The sequence below is a fragment of the Puntigrus tetrazona genome, chromosome 12 (assembly GCF_018831695.1).
Source record: "Puntigrus tetrazona isolate hp1 chromosome 12, ASM1883169v1, whole genome shotgun sequence".
NCBI classification, from domain to species: domain Eukaryota; kingdom Metazoa; phylum Chordata; class Actinopteri; order Cypriniformes; family Cyprinidae; genus Puntigrus; species Puntigrus tetrazona.
In genome coordinates this window covers 19,945,889-19,969,022 of record NC_056710.1, presented here as the reverse complement: position 1 = coordinate 19,969,022, position 23,134 = coordinate 19,945,889, and the positions used below count along the sequence as shown (strand labels likewise).

Here is a 23,134-nt window from a genome sequence, read left to right as displayed (position 1 = left end):
TTTCATTTGCTTAGAGCATGAAAAATCCACAATAGGGGCACTTTAATACTCTAATAAATTGTCCAGATAATGCACAGAGCCGTACACAGATAATTCATCTCACCTGCTCTGAAGCTAGAAACACAGCCACATCCCCCGGCTCTCTGGACCGATGGACCTCCAGCGCGAGTCTCAGAGCCGAATAGAAGCTCTCGGCTCCGCTGCTGTTGCTGTGGATCACTTCACCGGCGCGCTGGGCGTCCAGCAGCAGGCGCGGGACGTTCCCGTAGTGTGTGAGGAGACTGTCTGAGGCGGGCGGAGCGGACAGCACCACCACCCTGAGCTCGGGCCGCTGGAGAAGCACCTCTCTCAGCAGACCCAGGAGAACGTCCGTGCTCACACGTCCTCGTGGGCCTGGTCTATCACCACCACCCGTAACGCTCCAGCATGGGGTCTGACATCATCTCCCGCAGCAGCACGTCGTCGGTGCAGTACCTGCAAGAAGAACGCCCTTTAGGTTTCCACTTTTAAAGAGAAACATGCAGATCTAGAAGGACGCACATGCTTAAAAAAAACGTTCACTGTACAATGTATTATCGGTGACCTATTCAATAAAACCACATGAAAAAACTGATTTAAATACATTTTAAATTACATTTTTAATAATTTGCAAAAAAAAAAAAAAAGACATTTAATTAGACAGATGACTTTACAAAATACAATAAAATATACATTTTCTTTTATTTAGTTTTTAGAATTTTTAAATACATATTTGATATTCCTTATTTAAAATAAAATATTGATGTTTTTATCAGTATGTTTTGGCCATTTGATTAGACAAAATTCTGTAAAAACCTTTTTTGTTTATTCAAGATGTTTTACACATTAGAAATATTTATATGATAAAAAAAAAAAAAAAAAAAAATTTAAAAGGCATTTCTTTATAAAACAAAAAACTAAAAGAAATTTTTGTCATCTGACGAGTTAATCATCAAGCATATTTAGAAAAGTAATAGTACACTTCCTAATAAATTACATCCCTTGAATATAAATATAATGAATATTATATATTCTTTTTTTATAATAAACAAAGCATTGCATTAGGTAAAATCCACTAAAATCAAACCAAAGCCAGACCTAAACCGCCACTGACCCATTTATAATAAAGCAAAAAGTAATTCAAACATTTCAGAAGATGAGACATTCCTCTCATACTCATAGCAGGACAAAGCAAAGCCCAAAACTAAAATATCACCATCTTGAAAACCAGCGGTGAGCATTTCAGTGTGGTTTTTCACCGTCCGAGGGCCGCCTGCACCCGAGTCTCACGGACCTGAGAATAGTATCGTTGGGCAGCAGGTCTCCAGTGGGATGCTGTATCCAATCTCGTGACCGATGTTCACGTCCATCTCGTCTGCAACGCGGAGGGCCAAATCCACGGCCTGCCTCCTCTGGATCTGGCTGCACACCACCACACCGTGCTGGTACTGAGCAGACAGACAGAACTCGGCACACCACTGAGGGATCTGAACACACACACACACACACACACACACACGATCAGAGACTGGATGCCTTTGGGAACACAATAACTATCAAACGAGATGATTTCAGGATCTTGAGGATGGCTTTCTCTGCAGGAGGTCCACATTGAGAGCCGTGCTCGACTTGTTTAACAGCTGCAGGTTTAGACCTTCAGACTGAGCAGTCTGGGAAAAACCAAAAGCATCTGTCGGACAGGCAGGCCAGGTGAAGAGAACAGATGCATGGCTTCCTTTTTCCATAACACACGATGCACGCGCAAACTCTAATGTGCAAGATGCTAAATATGCATTAACGCCTGATATAGACAGATTCTACTTATCTATAACCTTTTAGACGATAAAACATAAAAACAAAATATGACTTTTTTTCTTTAAAAAAAAAAAAAACATCCACAAAAATAGAGTAAAATAAGACATTTAATTAGATAATCAACAAATCAATATTATGTTGACCAATGAATATTAAATCGTTACAAAAATTGTTGTTTGATTAAATGTCTTTATTTTTATTTTATTTTATTAAAAATTGTCTAACCAAATGATTTATTTTAAAAATGGATCCATGAAAAATATAAAGGATAGAGAAAAATCAATTAAAATAAATTAAATTAAGTTTTGATTTTTTTAATGAGTTTTTCACGCTCTTGATCAATATCCTGACAGTTTTCCCCGTATCCTGACATTGTTGAATTGCAAAATTGCATAAGGTATTAAGATATTAAAGATATTTATATAATCGAGAAGAAAAAATATATGGATATTTCTGCTAGCATTTTTACATCAGTCAACACTTGAAATAATAATTATAATTTTTAATATTTTTAAAGTAGTCTCCTGCTTGATACACAAGCAAATTTTTATGAAATATTTATTGAATATATTGTCCATAACTCCATGACCCTTTAGAAATCAATCTACTATGATGATTCAGTAGTCTAAAATAATTCAATTGTCACTGGTGCTCTGTCATTAACATTACTGGCTCTTATTTGCATCAATATTAATATTATGGTTGAAGCAATAAAGCACAAGAAAATCTTAAAAAAAAAATTGATTAAATAAATATATACTGTATACACACACACACACACACACATATATATATATAGCTTTTTTTTTTTTTTTTTTTTTAAACAATAGCTGTACTCAAATGATATATAAATGAATCCGTGAGAGGCCTGAGCAAACCATCAGATGAATGCACTCTATTTGTTCGTAGGATTGAACACAATGGCTGCAGCTGACTCACAGCAAACATGATACAGAACTGATGACCTCACTTAAAATGACTAGTAAAGTGTATTTGCACAGATTTAAGACTTTCACGATCAGGCCACATGACCCCAGTGAAACTATCTATTATTGGGTTAGATTTCTAGAACGTCTGGAATCTGAATTGAACTAGACATTGAACTAGAATGAAATGGAGACAAATTAAAATAAGACCTTTGCAACAAGTCGTTGATGATAATTACAGTTCATTTGGGTCCACTACGAATCCAGCTCTTCCGAGACTTGTAGAAGCGGGCCTTTTCCTCAATTTTTGAGTCAATGTATGTATTTAACTTTCATAAAAGCCACAATAATAGAACAATACAGTAACTACCGACAACACAAAAGCGTGGCGGGCATCAGTTTTGCTCAATAGCTTGCTGATTTCAATGAGGTGCTTGTCAATGGAAAGCAAAGCAAAAGTTGAAGCTCTATCAAACTCTGAAGGCTTCATGGCAGCAAGGCCTTATGTTTCCTCCTGGCTATTTTTAGTGCTTCTCCAGCATTATTAGAGAGCTGAAGTTAAAACAGATGCTATCATTATACTGTCTGAATATTCTCCTAAAATCTCAGCTTGTTGAGACAAATAAAATGCAAATTCCAGATATGAGCAAAATGGCATCTTCACAAACAGCAAAACTCTAGAAACAGTAGGTTTGAGTAGATAAAAAGCATGCATACGGTTCAAAAACTCACCTGCGTGCTTTTGCCAGTCTTTGTTGTGCCTGAGACTATAAGAATCTGATTGTTTTCCAGCAAAGTCACGAATTCATGTCTGTATTTCCAAACAGGCAGAGTTTTCCTCTCCTGCAGGAGTCTGTAGTATCTGGAGGAATATGGCAGTCCGTCAAACTGATTGAGCTCAGGTCATCTCCAAACTCAAACAGATCATCAGATTCCTCCTCTCTCCTGAGTTCTCCTTCTGAGATCTCGCTGTTCTCGGCCATAACGAGCAGCTGCGCGCGGGATTATTGTAATAAGTTCATAAACTCGCTCCCGTGGAGACCGATCCAAGCTCCGCTCCTCCGGACTCGGGCGTGTGTCCAAAACACCCTTTAAAACCTCCGTGAAGTTGGATATATGTTTGCGTGCTGGAAATCCCACGATACTGAAGAACAGCTGCTCTGGCACTGCGCTCTCGTGTGCGCGCTCGGGACCGGAGCCGTGAACGCGTGCGCATGACGAGCTAGTTAATCCATAGATTTAAACAGGCTAGTTTACCTGTGTGGGTTAATCCAGTTATACATACATATGTATATGTATATGTGTGTATATATATATATATATATATATATATATATATATATATATATATATATATATATATATATATATATGTGTGTGTGTGTACATATGTATGTGTGTATGTGTATACATATGTATATGTATATATATATATGTATACATATATATATATATATATATATATATATATATATATATATATATATATATATATACACATATATATATATATATATATATATATATATATATATATACACATACATATATATATATATATATATATATATATATATATATATATATATATATATTATACACATATATATTTATACACATATATAACATTCGACACACTTCACCTGTATACGACAGCCGTTGCTATAGCAACAGCAGCGATTCTTCAGATCAAAACATTACGCATTCAGTTTGATCGATTTATTTATTGATTTTAGGGTTCACGCTACCAATGGACCCTGCAGGTAATACCCCTGACCCCATTTACTAGAGGACTTTCATTTGTAGTGTATACATGTGTGAGCTTATAATAAATATATGTTGAGAGCGTAAAGAGATTATCTAACTCCACATTGCTAGTCATTCTGGTATCGTTGCTGTTGAAGTGTTTAAGGCCGATCTGTCCGGCAGGTGAGCGGCAGAGGTCCGGGGTTCTGACCGTAGGACAGGTGAGTCATCACAGCATTGAGCTCACCTGGACAGGAACACGGCACCAAGTGGACCGACCGCGGAAAACTGGACCTGCTTTATCCTGGAACAGAAGAACGGCAGACATGCATATAGAGAGATACATACGTGAATTACGCTACTCATCAAACTATTTATATCCACTATGTATGTGAACGTAAAGGTTTATTTTTTCATTTCGGATTAATTAGCCACATTCTGGCTAATTTAACTGAAAACAAGTAAACGGTAAACAGAGCTACAAATCAGAGTTTTGATTGTAAAAATTTAAATAATATGACATCAGGTAACAGTTTTAAATATCAAACCTTAGTATGAGTCTGTTTTAAAACTTAAAGCGAATGGCGCCGGAAGTCGTGCCCACGCAAAACAAAGATGGACGCGCCCGCTCTTCCGTTACTTAAAAATAAGGTGGATATAAGACATTTAATGCATATCCCGTCACCTAAAAGAATAAGGCGGAAGTTGTTGCTTGGTTGTGAAAATCTTGCTGTGTTTAGTGGCTACAACACATGGTTCACGGTGGAGAATCTAGGGCAGGAAGACCACCTACACTTTCAGACTGAAGGTCATGTGGCCCTCTGGTCAGCAGCGCTATTACCCATCAGTCTCTGCTTCTACAGAAAGTAAGGACATAACATGACACAGGACAAGCCATTAAGTTACTGTATGATTTATGAGAATCAAATGATTTGTGCTGCACAGTTTGTTTGTGACTGCAGTTATTCTGTTAAAATCTTAGTGTAAATAAATGCTTAATGTGATATTAAATATCGAGATAATAGAGTTTGACAATAAGTGTTGCAATCTCTCTCTGTATAGTTTATGTAAAAAACCTGCTTTAGGGACTAGACTCCCTCAGATGGAAAATAAGTGTAATAAAATGTGAATAGTAATGGTGTGTGTTTGTGTGTTTTCCTCAGAGCAGCCCCTGAACGGGAGGAATCTTCACAATGCCGTCCTCAGGTGTGATGAGCTGGAGCTCTGTCGAGTGCTGCAGTCCATGTGAGACTCCTTCAGACTTCATTCAGCATTTATATCAATTTAGCTAACGAGTCAGTTTTTTTTTATTTAATTCACAAAACATTGATTTACTGTACAGTTTTCCTTACATTTTGACCGTCGTGATCCTTTTATCTTTGTAACACAGTTGCCTTCAGCGCTTCTGCTTTAATACAGACTGCGTGACTTGTATTTCTGTCGTGTGGACATTGCTTTGACAGTCACCTTTGATTAAAAAGTACTCTTAACTGTAATGTAGAAACAAGCATCTCCTGCAGAGCTGCTTTGAAAACACATCTTGAAAAGCATTATACAAATAAATGTGAATAAATCATTAAATCATCCGGGTTCATACCAGTGTTATCAATGAAATACTACTGTACTTCATATTTTATTTGAAATTGTTATATATATACACACACACATTTTTTTCGTACATTTTTGCTCTGTCATATCGTAGGACACAGGGACAGTCCTATTTTTATTAGTCAGGTGCCCATATACTGTGCTTAGTTTTATTTATTATTATCATATCTGTTAAGTTAAACCAAATACAAATAAAATTATTTGATGTGTTTTGTTAGAAAAGTCACAGTGGATGTTCCTGACAAGCTGGACTTCACTCCTCTAATGGTGGCTGTGATGAAGGACTTTATTAGGTATCTATCTATCTATCTATCTATCTATCTATCTATCTATCTATCTATCTATCTATCTATCTATCTATCTATCTATCTGTCTATCTATCTATTTATCTATCTGTCTATCTATCTGTATATCTATCTGTCTGTCTGTCTATTTATCTATCTATCTATCTATCTATCTATCTATCTATCTATCTCTCTATGTCTGTCTATCTATCTATCTATCTATCTATCTGTCTGTCTGACTGTCTATCTGTTTATCATCTCTCTGTCTGTCTGTCTGTCATGTCATGTGTTTTGTGTTCTAGTGGAGTTCATATTTTGGTCCGTCATGGAGCAGATGTCAACAGAAAAAACAACAGTGGCAAAGACAGGTTAGCTTTTCTTCCAGTGCTACCAGCTCTCTTAAACTCTTGTGGTGCGATTTAGGGACATCTTTCATCTACTAATACTAAAACCATGCGCTATACTGTATATATACTATATAGTATATGAGCGATACTACATTAACAACACTGGTGTGTGTGTGTGTGTGTGTGTGTGTGTGGTGAATCAGCCTGATGCTGGCGTGTTACCACGGGCACCTGGATGTGGTACAGTTCTTGCTCCGCTGCGGGGCGTCCCGGAGCTCTCGGGACAGATCGGGCTGCTGCGCCCTGCACTGGGCCACCGCTGGAGACACCTGCCTGTCCTGCGCTATCTCATACAGGGCGAATTGTGGTGAGAGTGAGGATGATGGACGCCAGTGGCAACTTTAGTTGTACCTGATTTACACCTGATAATGTCCTCGTGTGTCTCAGGTGATGTGCTTGGGCCGATGCCTCCTGGAGCGCCCCTCATGATCGTGTCAGTGATCACCGAGAGACACAGCTGTAGCTTCACTGTTAATCAAAGCTGGTGCTGATGTTAATGTACCAGGACCGAGACAGAGAGAAAACACCACTGATGGTCAGAACTCAAACTGTGCATCTCAGCATGTAATAAACCGAGAGAGAGAGACAGAGAGAGAGACAGAGAGAGACAGAGAGAGAGACAGAGAGAGACAGAAGAGAGAGAGACAGAGAGAGAAGAGAGAGAGAGAGAGAGAGAGAGAGACAGAGAGAGAGAGAGACAGAGAGACAGAGAGAGAGAGATAGAGAGAGAGAGAGAGATGAGAGAGACACAGAGAGAGAGAGAGAGAGAGAGAGAGATAGAGAGAGAGAGACAGAGAAGAGACAGAGAGAGAGAGAGAGAGAGAGAGAGAGAGAGAGAGAGAGAGAGAGAGAGAGACAGAGAGAGAGAGAGAGAGAGAGAGAGAGAGACAGAGAGAGAGAGAGAGAGAGAGAGAGAGAGAGAGAGAGAGAGAGAGAGAGAGAGAGAGACAGAGAGACAGAGAGAGAGAGAGAGAGAGAGAGAGACAGAGAGAGAGACAGAGAGAGAGAGAGACAGAAGAGACAGAGAGAGAGAGAGAGAGAGACAGAGAGACAGAGAGAGAGAGAGAGAGAGAGAGAGAGAGAGAGAGAGAGAGAGAGAGACAGAGAGACAGAGAGAGAGACAGAGAGAGAGAGAGAGCAGAGAGAGAGAGAGAGAGACAGAGAGACAGAGAGACTAGAGAGAGAGATTAAAAAGATATTTAAAAGACAAAAAAAATATAATCTTTTGGATAGTTGGATTTTTTTACGCAAAAGTTACCAGTGTTTTAAAAATAATATTAAAAAGCTTAAATAAACTATGAATCTTAAATTAAAAATTTAATCTGAATAGAGACTTTTTAGGTTTTATGGTAACATCAGAAACATCAATGAATAAAACCTATAAAAAAATAATATTAGAAATAATGGATATAAAAATTGTTTCTCCTGAATAAGACTTTCCTAGAATAAGACTCTCCTTTTTTGTAATGTCATTTTTATTTAGTATATAAAATAAATTGTATATTTTAAATTACAAGCATCAATGTGAGTGGGGAACTCATATATATTTATATGTGTTTGTGTATATAATGATATAATGAATGAGCGTCAAGGTGTTGATCTTGCAGGTGGCTGTGCTGAATAACTACAAGCATCTAGTACAAACCCTGCTGGAGAGAGGAGCCCGACCCAAACATTCAGAACCAGGTCAGAACCTCCTGTAATCAGCACCAGACAGCAGTGAGATCAAAACCAGAGCAAGCGGAGACTTTTTCTTAAGATGTTTCAGTCGAGAAAAAAAAAATCTTAGCTCAGAGTCTTCATTTGATCATTATTAAGCACAACTTTTTGTCTGGAAAAAATAATTGACAAGAAGATTTCATTTAGGCTTTATCTTTCCCCAAGTCAGAAATTTCAGCTCTTTTCTCATCAGAAGGCCAAACGATCTTTGCTATACACATTCGTAGTGTTTTTTTCATTTGTGTTTTATTTATTAGACTAAGTTAACGTCTGAGTTATGAAAGAGCAATAAAATCTTCACGTTGGCTTATTCTTTAACCATAAAGCACTTTTTTTTTATCCGTGTTTTAGGCTGGCGTTAACGCTGTTCAAATGGCGCACGCGTTTCAAAGGAGGTAAAATAAATCTGATCACGACTCACGAGTCATCTCGACATGTGTATTTAGCTCTTTGATTATGCTTTTCATCTTTTCTTTCAGAATATCATCAGCCTGTTTGCGGATTAGGAGTGAGAGAAAAGAGACGAACCATGCGTCGGTTTCATAAACAACTTTACTAGCGCTGCCCTTTATTTGTGTGCTGCAGACATCAACGTACAGTATCTTATTTCACATTTTCTCGATTAATCAAAGAATTATCATAAAAAAAGCAGTTTACACCCGTGACACTGAAGAAAGTACATGAGCAGATTTACTGAGTGCGGGGTACAGCGTGAATCAAAGTGAAAAATAGTAAATAATAACTGATTAAAACAAGCAAGGCAGGTAACCTAGAGACACGTGATCATCGTATGATTAAGTCAGCGTCTAGATCGAACAGTCTCGCGTGCTGTAATGCACTGTGTGGTTTAACACTGTAAAAGGCAGCGGGACACTCGCGATGTTCGCTCATACGATGAATGAAGAGGAATTTACAATGTAAACACTGAGATATAATGGCACTCATACGGCGTCAGAATAAAGGCCTGAAAGACCCACGTTTGAGAAGCGGAAATGGCTCAGTGGCAACAAATAATAAAGTCAGAAGACTCGGTCTTGAATAAAAACAAGGCCCGTTAGTCTCAGTGCCAAACATCGACCTGAAAAATGGACAGTCGGATCTGCCAGCTCTCTGTTTTCTTGTTAAAACACACTACCGCTCAAAACTTTTAATCGGCGAGGATGCATTCAGTTGATCCAAAGTGACAGTGAAAACATCGCTAAATGTTTCCAAAGATTTCTGTTTCGAATCACCGCTGATGACATTGATAATCGGAAATGATGACACTGAAGACTGGAGTACTTGATGCTGAAAGATGTCGATTTGCGAATAAATAACATAAAAAAGTATATTTTCTATTGTAATGATATTTGTGAATATTATGTTTTACTGTATATTATATGTATACTATATAATAATACAGTAAAAATAATGTTTTTACTGTATGTTGCAGCCTTGGTGTACAAGAGTCTTTAAATGTTTGAGTAGTGGTGTGTTTATTTGTGGTTTGTCTTTGTTTACAATATTTTCCATCATTGTGCATCAGACTGTCTACTTCTGTAGTCATTACGTAGTTTCGCATTGGAGGCAATTCACACAAAACTCTTTACTAACCCATCTAATCTGGGTAACGCTTAAAGCCTTTATGTATAATGCATTACAAAAAAATGTTCACTGTAATGCATGAACTAACCGTAGATTAAATGCATTCAAATATTTGTTTAAAAGGTTTGTTTGCTGTATGATTTGATGCATTATTTAATTAATGCATACTTTCTAAAGGAGTAAAAGTTAATAGATAAGTATTATAATTGCATACATAAAAACCCGTGTATCCATGAGATCAAGCAGTGCATATTTAATGCAATAAAACAAATTTTATAATGTATTATATATATATATATATATATATATAAGGCTTTAAGTGTTAGCCAAATTAGTTTTTGACCCTGTTGACAGTAATTCATGACCAAAAACTCTTTATTTCCAAATGTTTTTGTGCATATCCGATTATTTTAGTGCAGTGTGTTCATTTACCCTGACAAATCGCCGCATGAACCTTTGCCCGTGATTCAAAACCACTGACCGCAGCGTGTTTGAGGGAGACCAGAGGATTATGAGACTATTTAGAGAAGGATTCATGTGTCTGTTTTCATTAACCACAATCCACTTTTAATGCTCCATGTGGCAACGTTATTTGGGTCGATAAGAGAGAAAATACATGTAATTTGTTTAATCGTTTCCCCACAGTAACTATTTCTAAGTACATCTACGAGACTGCGGCTGCGTGACCATAAAATCAGGTCGTGATTTCCCGTCGGTAAAGGTCTTCTCAAAGCTGGGATCTCCTGAGCGAGCCGTCTATCTGAACATCTGACAGCTCACAGGAACACAACATCTGTGTCCGTCCTTTATCCTTACGAGCTTTGAAATCAACAAAAGCCGGACTCGGTGCCTATAATTTGTCGCAAATGTTTTCATGCTCACAAAAAAAACGAGACAAGACTTGTTTAGACATGTGAAATTCAGAACATTATTGGGCTGTACAGTATTGTACAGTAGTACATGTCCAGGTCATGTTTCACCTCAACGTTAAAAAGTAGTAGTAAGAAAGCCTGTTTTAAAAATGGTTGGCATTGTGATATTTTTTTACTGCAATACGGTAATGAAAATAATCCTGACTGGATGATGTTTGAATGAATGAATAAGTGAATTAATTTGATTGTTTGCAAAAACTAATTCAGAGAACGGAAAAGAAACTGAAACTTAGTTTTAACAATAAGATTTCTATGACAAAAATTAAGCACATTTTCCAATAAAAACATAATAAAATAGAGAATAATAATTTAAGTTGCAATATTTTGAATAGAATTTGAAAAAGTAACATGCCTGATTTTTTTTGTTTGTTTTAAATTCTAATTATATATGATGATTCTCGTTAGATTTTGTTTTGTTACTATACTGAAAATAAGTGATGAGAATCATAGATAGCCTAAAAAGCTAAATATTCAGATGTATTCAAATAATTAAAACATCAGTTGGTAATAAGCTTAATTGTCTTACAATTAAAAACCAAATACTTTTTAAAAATTAAGAATAAAAAAACGATTATTTTGTATATTTTTCTTTTGTTCCTTTAATTTGGGATAAAATGTGACCTGGACATGTTATCGTGAGATTATTTTTATAAAGGTTTCTTCAACATCCCTTAAGTACCACTGCAACTGTAATCATGTATGTCTGAAAATACATAATTAAAATAGCCATAAAAATTGTTAAAAAGCCCTTTTCGTAAACCAATTGACATCGCAGACACAGAACCGTCAACTCCCGATTCACGTTTTCATTTAAATCTGGTTTACAATCCAGTTTAGCGTCCACATGATGTGGTTCATGTTCACAGATAACACGTCTCTTCTTTATCTGCTGGTACACAGTCGAAAAATGTTAAAACAACAACAATAGCAACAACAACATAAGGACAATCAGGTAAACGTGGGCGAACCACCGATTGCTACGATTGAGAAAGTGTCAACCACAGTGCACTGTGCTCAAATAAATACGCTCGTAACCGACATAAATAACGCGTGACATGTACCTGAGCTTGGACTCATAGCACCGTTTAGAGGGAGAGCACCGCGCGGGAGGGGGTCAAAGGTCACTCCTCGCATCACCACGTGTCCCGCAGAGGTTCATAGTGCAAAAAGCGAGCGTCTCCAGGGACGAGATCCATTCTGTCCGGCTCTCAGCTGCTGAACTTCACTCCGGCTGCAAAGTGAGGCTTCGGCAGGGTGGGCGGCTGTTTAGGAGGAGGCCTGCAAGTCCAGTATTGGTTAATCAATAAAGCATCTATCCACTTAAAGGATAGCTGAAAATTTTGTCATCCTCGGACCATTCAAGATGTAAATGTGTTTGATTTCTTAACTTAAACTGATTTGGGAGAAACGTGACATCACTTTCTCTCCAATGGATGCTCTGCAGTGAATGGGTGCCGTCAGAATGAGAGTCCAAGCAGCTGATAAAAACATCACAATAACCCACACCGCTCCAGTCCATCAGTTAACATCTGGAGAAGCCAAAAGTGTTTTTTGTCAGAAAAAATCCATCATTTACATTTTTCTTTTTTTAACATTAAACCATCATTTCTGGTCATAATACCAGCGAAAAAGTCCATCTCCTGTTGTCTCTCGCATCAAAAAGCACCCATATATTTGTTTAGAGCTGTTATTATGGATTATATATTTGTATTTTTTTGGCCAGAAGCAATGTCTTAATGATGAATTTGTTTCTTATAAACATACAGCTTTTGGTTTCTCTGGATGTTAACTGATGGACTGGAGCGGTGTGGATTACTTTTGGATTATCGCAATGTTTCAGCTTCTTGGACTCATTCTGACGGCACCCATTCACTGTTGAGCAAGTGATAGAATACTACATTTCTCCAATTCTGATGAAGAACAAACTCATCCACATCCGAGATGGCTTGAGGGTGATGGCATTAGCAGAACATCTTAATTCCTTTAAAAGATTTGACGTATATCTGTACCTGCAGGGTTGTGGGTGAGGCGGAGCGGGTCGCAGGGCGGCTGGGGTCGGGATGGGTGCTGGAAGTCGCACGGCTGAAGGATTTCGAATCACCCGGAGGTTTCGACCCAGCGGGTCTGCGGGAAGAGGCTTCTGGGGTGGACTGGGCTTCTCGAATGCCTGTTAGAAATTTGATGAACTGTTTACACACTCAAAAATAAAGGTTCTTTATTGGTTTTATATAGAAGCCTTATGGAAACTTCCCATTACAAAAACTCTTGATAAATACTAGTTCCTTTCTTTTTCCACCAGAGGGCAGTACAAGCTTGTTTAACGTTAATGCATGAGTTTTGTACTGTATGTGGCTTCAATGCTGCCATGGCGACTCTCTCCAGGGGTCATGTGACATGTTCATATGTTCCAAATCTACACGCTGACTATGAGGTAATGATAACCTGCTACCTGTTCTCCATCTGCTCCTCATTCTCTCTCTCTCAACCCCTCAGAGATGCAAAAGTGATTTCACAGCTCGCTCTCTCTGTCCTTTACATTTTAATATTGAGCTGAATTGCTCTAAACTGCTCATATCTCAAGCGCTGCATGATTGCTGATGACAGAGGCTCTTTGTTTTGCGGCTGATAAAAGGTCTTGAGAAAGCTCGCATGGAGGGACTCTCATGTGTCTCCTCTCTAACGCTTCCCCAGCGGAAAGTTTTGAAGAGCTGAATCAGCGATGAATGACCTGCCAGATCTCAGATGCACACACACACACACACACACACACGCACACACACACTTCTAGCTAATGAAACAGCCTGAGGTCACGTTGGACACGTCCTGATAATCCATGTCTTCTGTTCATCGTCTCATTTCACTGCTGACCACTGGCGTCTTACGAGATCACACAGGCATCCCATTGATTAAAAGGATTAATTCATAACAAGCTACATTTGAGTTTAAGGTGCACTATCAAAAATTTGGGGTCTGAAATTTTTTTTAAAAACACTTTTATTTAGTTAGTGCTCCTTGCAATTAAGCAGAACACTTAAGTAGCACCTCTGAAACCCCAACTACCATTAGAACACCTTACCAACGTCCTAGTAACACCCTAACAACCATCCAGAACACCTTAGCGCCTAGCACCTATTAATACCTTTGTAATCACCCAGAATGCTTTTGCAACCACCTGGCAGTGCCTCAGAACACTCTAGCAACACCCTTAAAACCCTGTAAAACCATCCATAAACACCAGAAAACACATCAACCTTCTAACACCATATCAACCAACCAGGCTACTTTAGCAACCACCTAACAGTGTCCTAGCAATTACGCACAACACACTGACAACACCCTAACAATGCCCTAGAAACACCCAGAAACACCATAACACGCTAGCAACCACCTAATACACTAACAACCACGCAGTGTCCTAACAATCACACAGAACACACTAGCAAAACCATAACATCGGCCTAGAAACTATCCAGAATACCCTAGCACCCTACCAAACACTCTAACATCCAACCAGAACACCTTAGCGACCATCTATCAACACCTTAATAACCAATTAGAACTCCATTAATCAACCACCTAGCAACACACTAGCAACTGACCAGAAAACATTAGAACAACCCTAACAATGCCCTAGAGACCATGCAGAACTACCAGAATAACCTATTAACCATTTAACGTCCTAACAACCAACAACAAAATAAAACCTTAGCAACCACTCAGAAACACCCTGACAACCAAGAAGAACCTTAGCAACCATTTAGCTACCCCTAACTACCACTCAACACCTTAACAACCAACATAAAGTAACTAATCAACCACCTAACATGGTCCTTGCAGGCAAGCAACATCATAGAGATCACCCAGGACACCACCTTAGCAACCACCAATTACGCAGAACACTTTATCAACAACTAAAAACACCCTAGAAACCATCCAGAACACCCAAGAACCCTAGTAGCCAACCCAACAACCACACAGAACACCCTAGCAACCACTTAACATCACATTAGCAATGCACTAGTGATCACACAGAGCCATCCATAACACCCTAACAACCACCCAGTGCACCCTAGCAACCACCAAACAATATCCTAGTGATTGCTTCACTTTTTGGAAAAATGCATATGCTAAATGAGTGTTTTAAAAGAACCCAAAAACCAATATAGCAGCCGAAGAACACTATTTTGAGGTGCTGTTATTAAGTGATGTTTTAGCAAGGTTTTGTGTTTTATGACTTTTGTTTTTCACCTATCCATTCCCTTCTACTTCTTGCAGCCGTTGTCCTATAAAACAGACTCTCTTTTCACAGGCAGAATTTTATGGGACAAAACAACAAATTGCTACACTTTTCCAAAGAACAGGCAGTCGTGTGGTCCGTCCACAGACGCCGCAGTTAATGCACCTCATCTGAGACAGATGACCCCGGGTAATTAACCTCAGCCAAACATCTCCATTGTAGCCATTGTTATTTAATGCACATTTTCTGTCTTTTGTCGTCAGCCTCTTTTAGTGAGATTTTTTATAAATGGTAGAGCAATTTAGATTATTATTCAATGCGTGTTGAAGTGTCCTCATGAGGTTAATTAACAACCTCATTACTTTGACTGCAGATGTTAGAGACTGCTAAAAAGTCGTTAAATGTGAACATTACTTCTAGACGTTTATATAGACCAATTTTGGCGTTTGCAAACACTGGTGAGATTTTTTTTGGGCAGAGCCTATCTGCCAGAAAAGGACAGTCTTAAAGTAACAGTATATAGAAGCCATGGAATAAAAGAGAAAGAGAAAAAAAATCTTTGAGGTTATATTTCAAAAATCTGACTTTATTTATTTATTTCCACAAATTCTGAGATTAAACGGCACAATTCTGATAAGAAAAATCTATTCATCATTCTCGCTTTTCGCCTCTGCAAAGAGTTTATATTCCACACTTCTGGCCTTTTTTTTGCTCAGAATTGATTTAATCAAGTTATAAAGTCCTAATTAGAAGACAAAGACTTGCATTTGCAAGAAAAATGTCAGAATTGTGAGTTAATAAGTAATGTTATGTAAAATATTAATAGTAATAGGTTTAAATAGTATTTCATGCTGTAACTATAGGGCTAATAAAAACGGGTCCCCTGTTAACTGCATATGTAGATATTATGTAGATGATTTAATTGTTTATATCAAATTTATGCTTTTAAAATGAGCTTATCACAGCAGTTTTCATTGAATGTCTGTATGTAGCTTTGAAAAGGTGTCTTTGACAAATCTTCGATTTTGACATCCAAAGGCACTCTACATTTTTCTCTCCAAACTTGTCCATTAGGACTATACATTTCTTAATCGAAATAATTAAATAATATCTTAATTTTTTCATCAAATGCATTGCATGTATCAGTACACACTGAGAAATAACCATAATTAAATTAAATTGCATCAGAAGAGTAAAGGTGGGTCTGGAAGTCAACATATTATTTATTTCCATAAGCCGATCAATGACCTATAGCACAGCAGTGCATTTTGAAATCGAGTTTGTCAATCTGTCTGAGGCAGACTATTTTAAGCCATGTTAAAACCTTAAGTTTCTGTTCCGTTCTGATCGACTTGCTCCATCTTTTATTGGTTGGCCAGAGGCTTCACTCTGCATTTTCTTTGGATTGAATGAACCTCTGAACACACTTGAGATTTAATACGACACAGAGCTCTAATGAAAGAGGCCTGTTCACACCACTGGAGCGCCAACATTAAACTGTAAAGCTATTATAAAATACTACAGTGTGCATTAAAAATGAGTTCTATCTCGCCATTGCAACACTGCTGGGGAATGAAAGAACGATAAAAAGAAATTAAATCAGTAAAGTACAATGTACCTCCTGACATGTATAGAAGTGTACACAATGTTATTATAAGAGGTACAAGCTCATTATAGCTATTGATTTGAACACACCCTCAATAGTATCAAAATCAGTGTGCTGTAATTTTTCTCAGCATCAGACTGATTTTCAATTGCGGAATGACAAAACAGGTCAGAAATTTTTAAAGAAACAAACTGAAGGAGGGACCCGTGGCAAATCAAATATGAAAAACGCCTTAGCAATTATCTAAAAATGTCCTAAAACCCTCCTAAGAACACTTTAGCAACCACATAACAACGAACAAAGAACCACCTGTACTACCCTAGCCATCACCCAGAGCCACCCATAAAACTGCAGCAACTACACCCTAGCAACCACCTAAAAAATCACCCCAATGACCCAGTACCAGCCAGAACACCCTTGCAACACCCTAGAAACCAAACAGCACACCATAGCAACCACTACGTTTCACCTAGAACAAGCTATTACCCAACATACGATACCCTAGCAACCACCCAGAACAACAGCCTAGCAATTTCTTCCCCTCTGAAAATGCTAGGGTCAAATGCCCTAACAAACAACCAGAACTCCCTACCATTCACTTAGAAACCACTCAGAACAATGTTCTAGCAATGACTTAGATTGCCAAGAAATACCCAAAACAACACATCAACCACCTAACACCCTAACAACACCAAGCAACCATGCAGAACCACCCAGAATTCCCTAGCAATCATCAAAAACCACCCATAATAAGATAGCAACTACTTAACACCCTAACAACCAACCAAAACTCTTTATCATGCACCTACCAATGTCCAGGAACACCCAAACAACACTTAGCAACCAGCCAGTAAACTCTAGCAACACCTATCAACCATCCACAATCACTTAGCAATCACCAAGAACCACCCATAACAAATTAGCAACTACCCAACACCCCAACAACCACCGAAAACACTGAACTATTCACTTAGAAACCACTGAAAAAACCAAACAATTTACCTGGCAACCACTCAGAACACGGTACGATCCACCTAACAACCACCAGGAACACCCTAACAACAGATAGCAACCAGCCAGAACCACCTAGCAATCTCCAGGAACCACCCATAACAAACTAGCAACTACCTAGCATCCTAACAATCACTCAAAACACCCTATTACTCATCACAACCGCCCAGAACACCCTTCCGACGCCCAAGCTACCACTCATTCAAAACACCCAGTCTTGTTTTACATGTGCAGCTCCTGCAGCGCTGTCATATTTCCACTCACCATGGCGATCTTGCAGACGTTCTGGCAGGCCAGGCCTCGACCGGCCGCTCCCGCTGCTGGAGCGGATGTGTGTGTGTGAGAGCTGGTGGAGGGGCTCTGGGTGGAGACGAGTGTGTGTGTGGTGGCGTCAGCGGCAGGCCGAGTGCCAGCGGCAGCGGGTGAGAGAGGTGGACCGGAGGGCACGGGGGCAGCCGGCGGAGGCCATGGGACGGGACCACAGAGTCCACCGTCTGCAGAGGAGACTGTGGCTACAGAGATGAAGATTATGTTTGAGAGACAATTAATATTTCAATATACACTTAAAGGTACTGTATGTAGAAGTGACACCTAACGTTTAAACTATTGGAGACGTTTTTCTTTCAAACGGCCCCTTCTACTCAGACTTGACGCACAAAGAGGTTGCCAGATTGACCGTATCAACAGAAAGGGGCACACATGTTGATGAATGAAATGAAATGCGCTGTGTTTTTTATCAACTGGCAACCCGGGGTGCCGAAATGCAATTGGGTAAACAGCCAGTGGGTGGGTTTCACAAACCAAAACAGAGACAGACGTTCTGGCCTGGAATGCACATTTACTAAAGGAGAATAACTGATATGTAGCATTGTTTTTCAGATAAAGTTAATTTAGCATGCTTCTGAAATAACTGCAAACATATTATGGAATTTTTATGCTTCGAAATATTACATACAGCACCTTTAACATGCAAGATGCACAGAGCAATAAAGCAGAGTGCACACAAATTCATTTCTGTCATCATTGTTTCACTGTCATATCACTTAACCGTAGTTTCGTGGAACACAAAATGAGATGTTAGGCAGAATGTTCAAGCTGCTCAAACATGTAATGAATGCAAATGATGCTGTTAAACTTAATGATGCACTGATTAGTTTTTTTAAGATGAGTTTTTTCTATCTAATATTTTTTATTTTATTAATTTAATAAAAAAAACAAATTAGCAGTAACATCACTTACAACTCCTGCTGAGACTGAGACACAACAGCGGCATTAAAAGATCTGAAATACAGTGCATAGGCCTTGCATATAGTCATACTGTCTAATTTTATATATATTTTTATTGAGTTTAATGTCTTTTTGGGAATGAGAGCATCATTCAGTATGAAAAAGAGGATCTGAAACATTTTGCATAACGTCGTCTTTTGTGTTCCACAGAAAAAAGCCATACAGGTTTGGATCTACTTACTGCTCAGTAAATGATGACTCATTTTTGGCTGAGCTGACCTTTTAAATGATACAAATGAGTCTCATATGAGCGCGAACACACACACACACACACACACACACACACACACACACACCAGAGCTGCTTTGAGCTCTTGACCTGCAGCCAGATGTGACAAGAACAAAAGGAGACGAGAGACAGAAAGCGTGTATGTGCGTTTCTGTATAACTTCACCTTGCCTAACATCAAACAGACCTACATCCTCTATCCTCTTACCGTCATACATTATACGGACCAGATACTTCAGCTGCTCTTAAAGGAACAGTTCACTAAAAAACGCATCTACTCACCTGTCAGTTGTTTCAGATCTGTATTTTCTTTGAAACCAAAAAATGAAAGTCTAGTCCAGTGGAAGGAAGATCTGAATGCTACATGTAAGATTATTAGTGGAAAAGTACTTAAATTTATGCCGCTTTCTAAAAGCATGAGAATATAGTACTCATAATATACTCAATAGTTTTTTTGTTTATATTATATACTCAATAGTTTTTTTATCACTGTTTTCATAGTATGTATTATCTTCTCTTGTGTCCTAAATCACAAAATGAAAAATTAGGGTCAGTAAAAAAACTATATATATATATATATATATATATATATATATATATATATATATTTTTTTTATATATATATATATATAATTATTTTTTTTGATAAATGATACTTTTATGCAGCAAGGATTATGCATTTAATTAATCAAAAGTGACACATTCAAGGCATTACAAAATAGTTGCTGTTTTTCTGAACTTCTGTTCTTCTTAAAAATCTTAAAAACAAAATATATCACTGTTTTTTTTGTTATAAATAGGAAGCAGCACAACTTGTTCAAAAGAGCATATAAGCATATTATAACATTTAAAAAAATATATTTTTTCTGACCACATAACTCCAGCCTCTGTGAACACAAGAGACAGAAAAACAATTCCAAGCTTTTCGACAGTCTTTCTCTCACAGTTGCTCCGCGGGGGTCAGTCGTGGTACTTTGCACATCCTCTAATCACAGATCCCGACTTCTTTACTTTCAACAGCCCTGAGATCACAAATGCATCCACAATCCATCTGGCTGACAGGCGTCTCTACTGATTTTCAAACAATTTGTGTGAGCTTGTGTGGTCTGACAGCTAAAGAGCGGGTTTCAAACGCCGAACGCTCGCTTTGTCTTTACACGCTTTTTGTTAAACAAGCCTCTTAAGTGAGAGATGGACGGCGACTGTCGCTCAGTGAGGCGACACGCATATGCGTGCAAATATGGAATCTGCATATGCTTGCGTCTCTCTCAATGCGTGTGTGTGTGCATATGCATGTAAGGATGACGCACACACCTTATAAATGCTGGCACTTTGTGGTAAAGCTGGAGTCTGGCGCTGAGGAGACGTTCTGTACAAGGAGTGTGTTTGAGTCCCGGCGTGTGTGTGAGCGGAAGAGAGTGCGCGCGCTGGACTGTTCAGTCTGTTGGGTCCCACAGACCTGCAGGAAAGCACAAATACAGAGTAGGATATCACAGTAATGATGTGCATCTTTACCAACATCCCATCTAGAAAGGAACCTCCTCAGAAGCAAGGTTCTCTCAAATGAACAAACATTCATATCATAACCTTCGCCGGTCTTTAATAGTGTTTTCAAAATGCTTTAAAGACATTTTTGTTCAAAAGCAACATTCAATAATAATGTTAGCTAAATGTTCTTGGCTCGGATAAAATAATTATTTTAAATTGCATCATTTATTTTTATTTTACCTACCGGTTTTCATTTATACTTAATTAGAAATAATAATTATGTAAACATATTCTCCACAACCTAAAGCAAAGTCTTAAATTAAGCATATAAATATATATTTCTATTGTAATAAATATATTATTGTTATTAAAAATAAGATGTTTCTCTAATACGTTTTTTTATGCAGTATTGCTTCTCAAGTGTGATAAATTTTTAAGGACATTTAGATGTTCTTTACTGGAAAACAAAGCAAACACACTGATTAAAAATATTATTTGCAGATTAATTTGCAGCCTATTGAGACTTAGTGGGTTAGATATGCTTAATCATAATTATAATCAACTGTATCACTGTCACAATGCCAACAATATTAATGGTCCTAAAATAGGTTCGATTTTCTTCTTCTTTTTTTTCTTTTCTTTCTCTCTGGAGGTTCACCTCGCTAGAAAGCTCTCAATTTAACTGCTAAATGAAAATAAAATACATCCCATGTGATATTGCCAAAATTAAGCTATTCCCGGACTTCCCCGTCAATGAATTAATGATGCACATAAACTCACATATCAACGTATATTTAAAATGCATACGCATGCCACGCCCTGATTAAATATATGAACTATGGCAAAAAAAATAGAGCTCAGCCAATCGCAACACAACTCATTAAAATACACACTTCTCAATAACACTGTAGCAAAACAGTTTATTATTCTACAGGTCAGATATGGAGCAAAATGGTCGTGAAAAATAATTTGATTACATACAAATGATGACTTTTGTGTGTTAATTGTACATACTGTACAGCATGTTAACTTGTCTATTGTCTATTTCAGCTGTGCGGGTGTAGTACCTCAGTTTTTCAATGGTGTTCTTCTTATTGCTGAAGAACAGACTGAGCAGAGTTTTCCTCTTGATGCACGCGATTATTCCAACGCACAGAAGACACAGAAACGCCACCAGGATGCCCACCGTCACACTGCTGCTGTCTATATGTACAGAAACACACACACACACACACATTGGTGAATTAAACAGATGCAACTGAAGAGCAGTATAATAATCGCAGATACGTGTTTGATACCTGTGGGTCTCATCGGGCCGCTGTCCATACTGCCTCCAAACCCAGCTTTATCACAGAACGGAGGAGCCCAGAGCGACTCACAGTGACAGTTCTTATTATTGTTACAAACCTGTACGTGACACACACACACACACACACACACACACACGATCACACCAGTGACACCAGCGCCCATGCATTAATACTCACTTTACATCCTGGAGAAATGTAAGAGCATAAATGCAGTTTTAAAAGCGATGACTGCTCATACTGTACCAGTATAAATATATAAAAGAATATAATGCAAATATCCAAGCATATATATATATATATAAACATACACACACAGTATATGAAGAGTTCATTGGTAATAGCCGATATTTCTTTCTTTTTTAATTTTTTTTATTGCGAGTTCCAAGTAATATCAAACTGCAGTTGGGTTGTTTCGATTAAGTAATAATAATGTATATGAAACAAATAATAATAATAGATCGTTTACAAAATTTAAGTCCACTGAAAGCATGCTTTTTAAATGTTAAATGTTTAGCAAAAGCAGTTAACTTGGAGTGGGATCACTTACAACAGTCGTTTTTTGGCAAAAGCAAATAACTCCACGTTTCATGTTTTAGAGTGAAAAAAACCCCAAAACAATCATTTAATCTTCATCATCATCTCAGATGCTTGTTGTTGTAGATTGTATGGATGAGCTTTTTATAACGTAACACAGTATCCAACTTTGCCAGTATCGTGTGTTTATGGTCTGTGTGTGTGTGTGTGTGTGTGTGTGTGTTGAGCAGTCGTCATGTCCTGCGTGCTGTAAGCCTGTAAATGCACCTCCTCAACATCTACCAAAACACTCAAACACTTCCTCTTTCCTCCATTTGGCAGCATTTGTTTCTAGTTCTTCTCTCTTGGCGCTGATGAGCCGCAGATGTTGGACTCAGAGGAACATCTTGATCTA

The 23,134-nt window shown here is 38.1% G+C and overlaps 1 protein-coding gene and 2 pseudogenes across 1 annotated transcript in view; 1 reads left to right on the top strand and 2 right to left on the bottom strand.

The window, feature by feature from the left end:
* The window catches only part of LOC122355350, an 11,250-nt pseudogene extending 7,508 nt beyond the window's left edge, over positions 1–3,742 (bottom strand).
* Positions 3,743–4,491: 749 nt separating this feature from the next.
* On the top strand, positions 4,492–9,069 carry LOC122355349 (annotated as a pseudogene).
* A 3,085-nt stretch (positions 9,070–12,154) lies between these two features.
* The window catches only part of LOC122355148 (disintegrin and metalloproteinase domain-containing protein 12), an 86,809-nt gene continuing 75,829 nt past the window's right edge, over positions 12,155–23,134 (bottom strand). The window contains 5 exon segments of the mRNA XM_043253181.1: positions 12,155–12,317; positions 13,049–13,206; positions 20,723–20,867; positions 21,964–22,099; positions 22,195–22,303. Of these exon segments, the coding sequence (XP_043109116.1) occupies positions 12,248–12,317; positions 13,049–13,206; positions 20,723–20,867; positions 21,964–22,099; positions 22,195–22,303 (618 nt within the window). The 3' untranslated portion in view covers positions 12,155–12,247.